Consider the following 11,701-nt stretch of genomic DNA (forward strand, 5'->3'; position numbering starts at 1 on the left):
GCTGGGAGGAGCATGGAGCGTGTCCGACCCGCCCTGAGCAGGAGACTTGTGGAGCTTCCCTGCCTGGGCTGGAGGCGGTGTGGCTTCCTCCTGGGCAGCCGCCGGCAGCAGAGCCCTCTAAGCCCACCAGAGCAGGTTCCATGTGGGGCCTGCTGGACCCTCAGAAGCCCAAACCGAGGGTCACTACACCTGTGTCCTGCCTGCAGGGTCAGGGGCTGGGGCTGGACTACCACCTCCTGTTCCCCAGACTGTGAGGAGAGGATCAGACCAGAGGTGGGGTCTAGAGCCTGGGCTGGGTCCAGGAAGACAGCACCGGAGCACACCGGGTCCTTGGCCCACAGCCCAGGGAGGAGAGCAGGGCACAGGGAGTGAACACTTCAACATGCACACACATGCACGCGTGTGCACAAAACGTGCACATGAAAAACACATGTGCACCCGACACACTGTGTGCACAAACAGGTGTGCTCACACAGGATCCAGCCTGGCACAGTTTAGAAGCTGCTGCCAACGGGCAGCTGGCCTTGGCAAGCCTCCAGCTGCTGTCCCACCGTGGCTGCTGGAACCGTGGCAGCACTGGGGGGCCCCATGTCACCCACCGGCCCCTCCTGCCCTTTGATTCTGTGGACTGTGGCTTGCGGTCACAGCTGTAAAAGACAGAGCAAAGAGGGGGTGTGGTGCTGCCCAGACGTCCTGTGCTCACGGAGGGTGTGGCTGGTGAGGGGTGAGCCGGTGGCCGCAGCGGAGGCCAGGCTCCCGTCACTGTTGGAGAAGGAAGATGGTGTTGCCCTCCACACACTTTCCTCTTCATCCAACAGGCACCAACCTGAAGCCTGAGTCCCAGTGCGTCCCTCCCGGCAGCCTGGGAGCAGGGGCACCTCTGCCCCTGTGTTTTGCCCTGCAGACATTTCAGGCACCTCCCGAGACCTGGTGCCCTTTCTCCCATCAGGGACTCACAGTGGGCTGGCGGGTCAGAGGGCCTTGGCCAACCGGGGCTGCAGGGACCCAGAGCCCCTCTTCCCACAGCCCTGGGGGACCCAGGCCTTGCAGACCTGTTGACTCGTGGGGGCTCTGCTTAGCCAGCTCTCCGTGGCTGTGACCGGAAGACCTGACTGGAACAATCAGCAGAGGAGGAAGTGGCTTTGTGGCTCGTGGTTTCAGAGGTTCAGTCCACAGATGGCCGACTCTGAGCTCCGGCCCAGATGAGGCAGCACGTCATGGTGGAAGAGCGTGGTGGAGTGAAGCACTCAGGATGTGACAGCGAGGAAGCAGCTCTGCTCACCAGGGCAAAACATCGACCCAAGGCAGACCCCAGGGACCCACTCCTCCAGCCACACCCCACCTGCACGCCGTCACCACCCAGCTCCTCTGTTCACACGGCTGATGCACCAGTAGGCTCAGGTCTCAGGACCCCATCTCTTCACCTCTGAACTCTCCTGCCTTGTCCCGCACATGAGTTCTGGGGACACCCCAGGTCCAGATCATAACAGGCCTCCTGGGTCAGAGGCTACTGGTCCCTGCACCAGCTCTGCCCTCACAACTGCCCTCCAGCCCAGGACTGCTCCACAGCACCTCCTGAGAGAGGCATGGACACGTGACCTGGGGCACGCAGACGTGGGCGTGGGGTCTTGTGCTGTGTGCTGCCAGGATGGAGCCCAGGGCTCCCGTGTGGGAGGCACGCATTCTCCCACTGTCACTCATCCTGCTCATGTGTCATGACGGGATCTCGTACCTAGAGTGGAAAGGCAGCAGGCCACGTTCAGACAGCTGCCCGCTCCCAGGAACCTCCCAGAGGTCTTAAAATTTGGTTTGTTTTGCCCACTCTTCCAGTGGGTGGTGACCAGTCACAAATTTCCTGTTTGGGTGGTTGGTTATCACAGCGTCCTTCCACTCTGTCCTGACACCCCAGTCACAAGGTGCTGGGATCTGCACTCCTGGAGAGGGACAGTGAGGAGCAGCCGGAATCGGGGTGTCCCCCCAAGCAGGGTCCTCCAGCACCCAGCCTGGCCAAGGAGAAAGGGAGGCAGCGTCGTGAGAGGCAGGGGCCGCTTAGGGCTCAGTGTTCAGGTCAGGTCCGGGCAGCCCTGCAGACCACCTCAGAACAGCCAAGATGAAGATGCCCAAAAGCATCGCCTTCTGTGCAGACACAGGTGTGTCCACAGATGTGTGCACAGGTGTGTGTGCATTCATCACCCTGTGTGCAGACAGGTGTGTCCACTCACAAGTGTACAGGTGTATGCACATTCATCACCGTGTGCAGACACAGGTGTGGCTACCCACCTATGTGCACAGGTGTGCGTGCGTTCATCATCCTGTGTGCTCAGACCCACATGTGCACAGGTCTGTGCGCATAGCCTATCGGCCCATCCAGGAGCATTTCCATAGGTAGGTGCCTATAACTGCAGGTGCAGATCGGCATCCGTCAGGGATGTTGGAAGTGCTGCTCTTCTTCAGCCAACTTTGCATACACTAAGTGATTAAAAGTAGCAGTTTTATACATGTTGAAATGCCTGGTAGGTTTATGTGAAGGGAATCTGGGAGATTAAAATAGAGTCAGTTTATGTCATGCTTTTTCCCAGTGAAAACCCTTTCAGAACTCCTAGGGAAAGGAGTTTATTTGCCAGATTTCTCATTTTTTCTTTATTTTTCATCTCCAAGTTTCCAAAGATTAAAACACTCTTACAAATGGGGAACTTAAAAGGTCGTCAAAACTTTGAGAGTCCCGACCTAGTTTGCCCCAGTTTTCTCCTCCCAGCGTCCACCCCTGGAAGCCCTCGGCCTGGCCCCTGTTCCTGTCTCTGCTCGATTCAGTGTGGAGCCCAGGCCCCGAGCGACAAGGACAGGCAGCACCTGGTGTCCATACCTCCTGGCAGGCACCTCCCTGAGCTTGTCGTCCCACCAGCCCTTCACTGGCAAGAACCCTCCTCCGCCCCTTCCTCATCCTCCTTTCCCTCCTCCTCCTCTCACGCTTCCTCTTCTTCCCCCTCCTCCTCCCCTCCCCTCCTCCCCCTCCCCCTCCCCCTCCCCCTCCTCAACCCGTGTCCCAGTGGGGCAGGAGTCGAGTCCACAGTGGAGAGCCAGAGGAGCCCTGTGACCAGGCGGGAAGGTGGACCGGTGTGGAGGCGCGTGCTGAGCCTAAGGGTGGCCTGCCCCACCCGTGCCACCTCTCGGGAGGGTGTTCACCTCCACCTCTGCCAGTATTTCTCTTGGGGAGTTCCAGGCTCTGAGCAGATGGACCCTGGCGTGGGGTGTGCCCAGGGCCTCCCTCCAACATCGCACACATTCCTGGTCAGCACCACACCCTGCGTGGATCACTCCCCCATGCAGCACCCTGGCCGTCCTGATACAAACAGAGCACTGCTGCCTGCCGCAAGCTATTTTTGTCCCGGGCACATTCTCCTGCTGTCTGTGTTGCTCCAGGTCGGCTGCAAGCTCAGCCTGGTCTTCTTCCAGTACTGCATCATGGCGAACTTCTACTGGCTCCTGGTGGAGGGGCTCTACCTGCACACGCTGCTGGTGGCCGTCCTCCCGCCCGGCAGGTGCTTCCTGGCCTATCTCCTGATCGGATGGGGTAAGGGCTCCACCTGACCAGCTAGCACGGAGGCTGCACTGCAGGGTCAGGCTGTGCCGACCCGAGGTTCCTGCAGGCCACACTTGGGTGTTTCTGGTAACCAGGGTCTGAACTGTGAATCCAATTCCTGGCCCCTTCCACCCCGGGTCCAGCCTGAACTGCAAACAGGCAGCCACATGGCACTCATCTTTCCTCCCCCACCCAGTGCACAGGACATGGTGGGCACCAGGCAGAGGGCCAGAGGTGGGCAGGCTCACAAGCCAGCAGCAGAGCCGGCTCTGACCAGGGCAGGGATGCCTCGAGGTGGTGACAGGCAGACCTGCAGACTCTCGGCTTGATCCTCAGCTTTCAGACATGTTTCCCCTCCCCAGCTCCCTGTCAAGGCCCGAGTGTGAACACTGAGGCCAACTTGGAGCTAGACCTGCCCATGGTCCTCGGACTGGCAAGCTGCCCCAAGCGCAGGAGCTGTCTGTGTGCACAGCTGCTCCTGCCTGAGCCCCTGACGAGGCGTCTCTCTGCAGGCATCCCCACCATCTGCATAGGCGCGTGGACCGCGACCCGGCTCTCTCTAGAAGACACAGGGTGAGTGCACACACTCCTGGCCCATGGAGTGAGGCCCAGCAGTGTTGGCCGAGTGTCTGGACTGGAGGGCCTGCACCTGGGTGGAAGGACTGGAGGTGCCGTGTGTGGGCAAGGGTCTCCAGGGTGTCCGTGAAGGGGGCGTGAGAAGGGGGTTGAACCAGCCTGGTAGCTGAGACTAGGACAAACAGGTGGAGGTGGACGGCCTCCCGAGCACAGCGCCGTCCACCAAAGGACACTGAGCAGCTGCAGCTGAGCTCTGAGATGGCGAGGGCAGAGGGCTGGCTGTCCTCTTGAGAACTCTCAAGCTCCAGACAGCCATGTTGGGCCAGCGCGTCTGCTCTGTCCACAGAAAGCCAGGCCATGGCCCCAACACGAGGGCAGGGCACTCCCAGCGGGTGTGCCTCCTGCACAGCCCTGGCATCCTTCTCCCCTGGGTGACAGATCCGGAAGGTGGGCGACCTGGAAGAGTCCTGTGTTCAGCAGCTTTTCACACAGATGGCCAGCCTGGGGCCTCCCAGCAGGTCTTCCCGACCGGCTCGCTCACCTGGTCACCTCTGGGTCGGTGGGGCAACTGGCTGAGTCCCCTCCGGCCCCAGGCCCTGGGAGCAATCCCTAGAGCTCAGGGCCCAGCCCCAGTGCCTCACATGGAGTTGCCCAACCAACTGGGGCCTGGGACAGGGACAGGGCCCCTGCCTCCAGAGGAGGCCAGAGCTGGTGGCAGATGCTGAAGGGCAGTGAGCACCAGCTCTCACTGGAAACAGCCCTGGAGCTGGAAATCAGAGGTGAGGTCACTGCAGAGGACTTCCTAGTGGACCCTCCTGCCCTGTTCTGAGGGGCCTTTAAACCTTCATTCAAGATACAAACCACAGAGGGTGAGAGGAAGCTGACTTTCAGGGGAAACAATCCCTTCTCGTGGTGTAAACTGAGTCAAGCCCCAAACAGCTCCGGGGAGAGTCCTGGACATTCTGGCTCACCTTGGCATCAGCAGGTGGTCACACTGGGAGGACAGCCCCAGACGGTCACCCCCTGGGGACAAGCCTCAGCTCTCGCCTGCAGAGCTGGGCGCCTGGGCTGGGTGAACAGCCAGCCAGGTGCACGGCCCAGCACGAGGCCCTCCTGGGCAGTGTGTCCACACACGTCCACACTGGCCTGCAGCTGTGGCCAGGGTGGCAGGATCTCCCTTCCCTTCACAGTTGCTGGGACACCAACGAGCACAGCGTCCCCTGGTGGGTGATCCGGATGCCCATCCTGATCTCCATCCTGGTGAGTCCTTCCTCATCGACATGCTGCTCTGCTCCACGGCCCAAGGGTCCTCACCAGCGGGGTGGCCTGGCTCCACACGGCCTTCCTACAGAAGTCCAGGTGGCAACACTCGGGGGCCCTGTCCTCCCTGCAGGTCAACTTCATCCTCTTCATCAGCATCATCAGGATTCTGCTGCAGAAGCTGATGTCCCCCGACGTCGGTGGGAACGACCAGTCGCAGTACAAGTGAGTCGGTCCCAGAGGCGCCGGGCCCTGTCCCTGGCTGGAAGGTCCTGAGGTGCCCCCTTCCCGCAGACACAGTGGAGCTGAGGCCAGGTCGGCTGTGTCTGGCGCTGAGAGAGGGGGCTTCCCTGGAGCTCATGGGCCCCCTGTAGTGAGAACACCATTGGGTCTGCCAGGGCCCGTTGCAGTCCCCTCCCCTTGGCCACTTGTCACCCCATCAGACTGTGCTCCGTGGCCGTGTGGCCACAGAGCATCCGATGCCAGGCCGTGTCTGGGCACCACCCAGAAGGGGCCCACTGATGGGCAGGTGCTGCCCCACACCCTCAGCAGGGAGTCACCACCACACAGAGGTGACCTGAGGAGTGCAAGGTGCTGTAAACTCCTCTCCATGATCCACACACAGGATGAAACCCAGCCCAGGCCTGTGCCCAGCTGCGAGGAGCGCCGGCCCCTCAGTCACCTGACGGCCCAGCCCAGCCCCGAATCCTCGGGTGACTGGCCTCCCTGTCCCTCCCTGGCAAGTGCGGGCATCAGGAGAAGGCTGGGGTCACGATGCTGGGGCTCATCCCAACCGGGCCCGAGGACAGGACCTGCTGTGTCCTCAGTGTCCTGGTCTGTGAGGTGAAACATGGCAGCCAGACCCGGGGACCCGTAGAGCCAGAGCCTGGGAACCGCGTGGGGCTGGGGTCACCTGTGTCTAAGTCACACCGTGCGGAGATTCAGGAAGAAGTGTCTGTGCGGCCCACCTGGAGCCAGACTCCACCGGCTGAGTGCTCAGGCCAGAGCCAGGCCCCACGGCTGTGCTGGGAGAAGCTCAGGGAGCAGGGATGAGGTCACTCCTGGTCACCCGTAATTGGATTGGGGTTTTCTGCAAATCTTGTTCCACATCTGAGCTGACCTTTCCTTCGGGTTCCCTGGAAGTGGTGTGAAATCTGTCCGGAGATGGATGTTTTTATTCTGGAGACACAATTACATGGGGGTAATGAAATCTGCGCTCTTCCAGGATGGCAGGAGGGCAGAGCTGAGCTGTGCCCCGTGAGTCTCCGCAGAGAGGGGCCCCGAGGTCAGCCACACCCCCACTGCCTCCTGAGACCCTGTCAGTCGGCAGGCTTGGGCCTGGGGGCAGCAGGAATGAGAACGGTCCCCGGTCCCCTACCACCTCACACTGCCCCCAGGCCCGCTCCCACCCGCGGACCCTGGGCCAGGCATTGGGTGTGGCAGGCCCTGGGCTCCGAGTCAAGGTGCACGTTGGTGGGACGCAGGAGTCAGAGTCAGCCAGCTGGTGCCTGCCCCTGCCCCCCACACTGAGGCCCACTGCAGAAGGGACCCTCTCTGGCTCTGAGAGAGTTGTCTCTTAGGGGAAATTCTGCTGGTGGTAGACCGCAGGACATCTGTTGTGGGCCGAGGGGCGCCTGCCTTCCCCAGAGGTGAGGTTTGGAGACGGGTGTTTTCCCTAAGTGAGGCCACAGAGGGAGGAGGGGTGGGGGGCAGCGGTCTCGGTTTTCAGGTGAGATGGGGCCGTCTGAGGGCTTGGCTACTGGCAGCCCTGAGGCGGGCAGGACCAGGTCCTTCCGGGGGACCCTCACTGCTGGGTGGCACGGAGTCACCTGGGATGTGAGGCCAGGCTCCTGGCCACCCACGGGGCTGCTGTGCCCAGACAGGGATGTAGGACTTGAGGGTGGAGATCCCCACAGTGGCGGCAAAGCCGTAGCCGTAAGCCTGGTCTCGCTGGGAACTGGTGAATGCCCTTCTCGGACCCCAGCTCAGAGGCTCCAGACCTGAGGGTGGGCCCGGAACCTGCGGGCTCCCCACCAGCTCCGTCAGCTCAAGCGGTGTCTGCTGCTGGCAGCGAGGAGGGCCGAGCTGGATGCATGGTGCCATTTCCAATCTGAAGCACAAGAAACTCTGTGTTTTGCCCGGGCAGGGCGACCACTCCTGGGTCTCTGTCCAGCAGAGCGGTCACTCCAGCCAGGCCACTCCGTGCCACGGGGTGTGTGGAGCCTAGCAGCCAGTGACAGCATGTCCAGGGCCCATGTGTGCCCCTGGGGCCTCCCTCTGCTGGTCTGCCTCTTGGTCTGAGACCAGACCCCCGTCTAGGGCTGTTGCTCCACTGTTGAAGGCAGTGATAAAGGACAGTGAGCCTGAGGCCACACTGGAGGGCCACACAGAGGCTGGTGAGCCCCCAGGCCTCCCTGTGAGGGCTCTGGCCCTCGTGAGCAGTCACCAAGCCTGCAAGAGGCGGGATGAGGGCCATGGCTCCCGGGCGCCGGTCCCCGTGAGGAGGCAGAGCAGGCCCAGCACCCTGCCCCTGCAACCTGGGAAAGGACCCCTCAGGTGGGCAGGTGGGGACTCACGACATCCTCTCCCTCGCCCAGGAGACTGGCCAAGTCCACGCTGCTGCTCATCCCGCTGTTTGGCATCCACTACGTGGTGTTTGCCGCTTTCCCCATCGGCATCTCTGCCAAGTACCAGATCCTGCTGGAGCTGTGCGGCGGGTCCTTCCAGGTGGGTGCGGCCGGCAGGCGAGGGCGGGCTCCCTGGGCCGCCCTGACGCCCTCTCTCTTGCAGGGCCTGGTGGTGGCCATTCTCTACTGCTTCCTGAACAGTGAGGTGAGGCCTGCATCACGGAGCAGGGGAGGGGAGGCTCCCACGGCTCCCAGGAGACCCCAGTCTCCCGCCAGCCCGGGGTGGGGTTAGGGGGCAGCTCCCATGACACCCAGGAGACCCCCGTCTCCCGCCAGCCTGGGGTGGGGTTAGGGGGCAGCTCCCATGACACCCAGGAGGCCCCCGTCTCCCGCCAGCCCGGGGTGGGGTTAGGGGGCAGCCACCATGACACCCAGGAGACCCCCGTCTCCCGCCAGCCCGGTGTGGGGTTAGGGGGCAGCTCCCATGACACCCAGGAGGCCCCCGTCTCCCGCCAGCCCAGGGTGGGGTTAGGGGGCAGCTCCCACGGCACCCAGGAGACCCCAGTCTCCCGCCAGCCCGGGGTGGGGTTAGGGGCAGCTCCCATGACCCCTCCTGCCATGGGCCTCACTGACGGCTGCTGCTACCCACTGGGCCTCAGAGGGCAGAGGCCATACCTGCTTCTCCACCACCCTGGAGCAGCCTCAGGGGCCCTTCCTGCCAAAGCCAGGCTCCTCCCTGCCAGTGAGGCAAAACCAGAACCCAGTGTCCCTCTTTATTATCAGCCTCTTGCTCCCTGACCCATGACCAGGAGGCCAGAAAGCCCAGGGCCTTAGTGGGGAAGGGCAGGGACTGACCAGGAGACGTGTCAATCCCAAGATAAAGCCCCCGGAGTTGGTGCCCCTGTCCCCTGGTTCTGCCGCCCGCTGCCCTGCAGCCTCTCTCCATGGGCCTGTTCACTCCAGGCAGTGCCCAGGTCCCCTCCGGGCTCTGCGCCTGGCACCTGGCTCCTCCCCTGGAGAAGGAAGCCCTTTGCAGACCGCGGGCAGCTCTCACGCCCTCTTGGGGAGCAGCAGCTCCTCGATGCCCACCTCTCCAGAGATGCTGCAGCCCCTCTGTCAGTCCCCAGAGGGGGAGGAAGTTGGTGAAGGCCCACGCAGGGCCCAGGAGGCTGTGCCTAGAGTGGACACGGCCGGCCCCAGCCTGGCCCGCACCTGAGGACACCCCAGCCCTGTTCAGCTGTCTCTGGCGGCCCCTGGGCTGGTGTCTAATGCCCAGTAGCACACCTTCCCCAGAACCGGCTCTGTCCTTCCTCCACTGCCCCTCCTCACCACCCAGCACCCTCCTGAGGGCAAAGCTCCCACCCAGGAGCAGATAGGAGCGGAGCGGGCCCCTGCCCCATGCTGCTGAGGAGGGTCTTCCACAAGTGCCTCGTGTGCCCTGAGGCCCTGGAGGCCTCTCTCCACCACCCCAGGCTTGCAGAGTGGACGGGGTCCACTGTGGCTGGGTCTCTCCTGTCCCTCCTCCCACCCTCTCTCCCTCAAGACCACCTTGGTACCTCTCTGACTGGGATGTGGGGAAAGGGCCCCAGGCTCTGTTGTCCAGAAGTGGGAGGGAGGGGGTTGGTGCCCATCAGCCGGGTGGGCCCTGAGGAGGGCCTGGGGAGCGCCTGCCTCCAGGCTCAGGCCCGATGAATGCCCCCCACCAGGTGCGGTGCGAGCTGAAGAGGAGGTGGCCAGGCCTAGGCCTGCACCCGCCCCAACCCAGTGGCCGGGACTACCGGCTCCACAGCTGGTCCATCTCCCGGAACGGCTCAGAGAGCGCCCTGCAGACCCACCGGGGTTCCCGCACCCAGTCCTTCCTGCAGACGGAGACCTCGGTTCTCTAGCCAGGCCCCTCACTGCAGAGCAGGCAGAGCTGCGGGCTGCGGGCCCCCCGTGGGTGAGCTGCTTCCTCCCGCCCCACCAGGGAGGCGCCCATCGATCCCAGGCTGACCTGATCCTGGGTGGGACGGGCCACGCGGTGGACAGGGACCACTCTGCTCAGAACCTGCAGCTACACAGGCAGATCCATTTCAGAGGGAGACACGGTGAGCCCCAGACACAAAGCCTAGGCGCAGAGGAGGGGCTTCTCCCTCCCTGCTGCCCCCTGCACTGGCCAGGCCTGTCCCAGGCGGGGAGCTGCCCTGGACACAGCCACCCTAGCATCAGCCCCATCCACAGCCTCCACCCTCTCCTGGCCCCACAGGATGCTGAACCAGCAGCCAGGTCAGAGCTCCTGTGAAATTCCTCCTTAAACCAGGGCAGACGGGGAAATGAGCCAGCCCTCCCTGCACTCTTCTGGTCCCCAGGACTGTCCTCTCTGGCCTCTGGGGGGGCATTTGCATTTCAGTGGCCTCCTGGGCAGCTCAAGCACCTCCCACAGGCGGCCAGAGCCCTGCCATCTGCCCCAGGGCTGAGGGATCTACTGGGGGCAACAGCAACCCTGTTCTCTGCTTAATGAAAATAATCTTAAAATTACTTCTGTTTAAATGGAGACTCCTTTAAGGGAAGATAAAGTGTATCAGGCACTCCTAGCCAATGTTTGCAAATGGTTCTTGCTTTCTGTTCCTTTGACTATTTGCAGGGTGGAGAGGCAGGGCTGGGAGTCCCTGAGGTGGCCACAGAGTACCTACATCCTGGGGGTGAGGGAGCAGGACACAGCCAGTCCCCTGCCCATCGCTCATCCCCAACACCCACAGACCCACAGATGGCCAGCCCAGGGCAGTGCATGTGCCAGGGCACACTCTGCCACGTGCTCCCCCTCAGAGAGGCAGCACAATCTGCTGTAGCTGCAGGGGTCCTGTAGCTCCAGGCAGGCCGGGAGGCCCACACCGTGACAGCCCTGCCAGGCTGGACCAGGTGGGACAAGGAGGCGGGAGGTGACGCCCACTCCCCATCCCGCAGAAGAGAGAATGAAGGGCAGCAGAGCAGCCAGAGCCGGCCCAGGCCCCATCCCAGGCCCCCATCCTGCACACCCAGTGCTGGCCCCACCCTGTCTACCAGGACCGTCCCTGGACTCCCGTCCAGCCCGCCAGAGGCCATCCCCCAGTGTGGAGTGGTGGTGCAGGCTCAGAGGACAGAGACCTCCAGCCTCCACAGCTAGGGGGCAGGAGTGTGGAGAGCCCTGGCCTAAGCCAGGGACCTGCCCGGGTCGTGGACGGTGGCCGCAGGGCAAGGAGAGTAAGCTGTGCGTGCTGCAGACCATAGGACCAGTCCCGCCAGCCTGGACCCCCACTTCAGCAGCTCTGAGGACACCAACTGGGACTGCAGATGTGCTGCCGATGGCCCATGTGGACATCAAACTGCACCCGAACAGACACTGAGGGCCTGGGCAGGCAGGTGTGGGTCACTGGTGATCATGGGCCAGGCCCAGGGCACTGAGATGCACACAGGGGTGTGTCCCCTCAGCCCAGCACCTGCCCAAACCAAAAGGGCGAAATGGCCTCTCTGGAGGGAGAGGGGCTGCGGACAGTGTTCTGACAGAACCGAGGAGGAACGGGGGCTGACCGCGGTGCCCGCAGTGCTTGAGCCACCATGGACTCCACCTTGTGTGGAAATTAGTTCTGAGATACTGCAGTAAACCTGTGTCCACCCTGGGTCAGGACCTGCTGTGACTCCA

General features: G+C 62.9%; 1 protein-coding gene across 1 annotated transcript in view; it reads left to right on the forward strand.

Moving 5' to 3' along the window:
- The window catches only part of Vipr2 (vasoactive intestinal peptide receptor 2), a 66,421-nt gene extending 56,492 nt beyond the window's left edge, over positions 1–9,929 (forward strand). The window contains exons 7-13 of the mRNA XM_026380008.2: positions 3,421–3,571; positions 4,093–4,153; positions 5,347–5,416; positions 5,550–5,641; positions 8,014–8,143; positions 8,207–8,248; positions 9,750–9,929. Coding sequence (XP_026235793.1) covers positions 3,421–3,571; positions 4,093–4,153; positions 5,347–5,416; positions 5,550–5,641; positions 8,014–8,143; positions 8,207–8,248; positions 9,750–9,929 — 726 coding nt within the window. The remainder of the gene's footprint in view (positions 1–3,420; positions 3,572–4,092; positions 4,154–5,346; positions 5,417–5,549; positions 5,642–8,013; positions 8,144–8,206; positions 8,249–9,749) is intronic.
- Positions 9,930–11,701: the final 1,772 nt, after the last annotated feature.

The sequence above is a fragment of the Urocitellus parryii genome, chromosome 3 (genome assembly GCF_045843805.1).
Source record: "Urocitellus parryii isolate mUroPar1 chromosome 3, mUroPar1.hap1, whole genome shotgun sequence".
Taxonomy (NCBI): domain Eukaryota; kingdom Metazoa; phylum Chordata; class Mammalia; order Rodentia; family Sciuridae; genus Urocitellus; species Urocitellus parryii.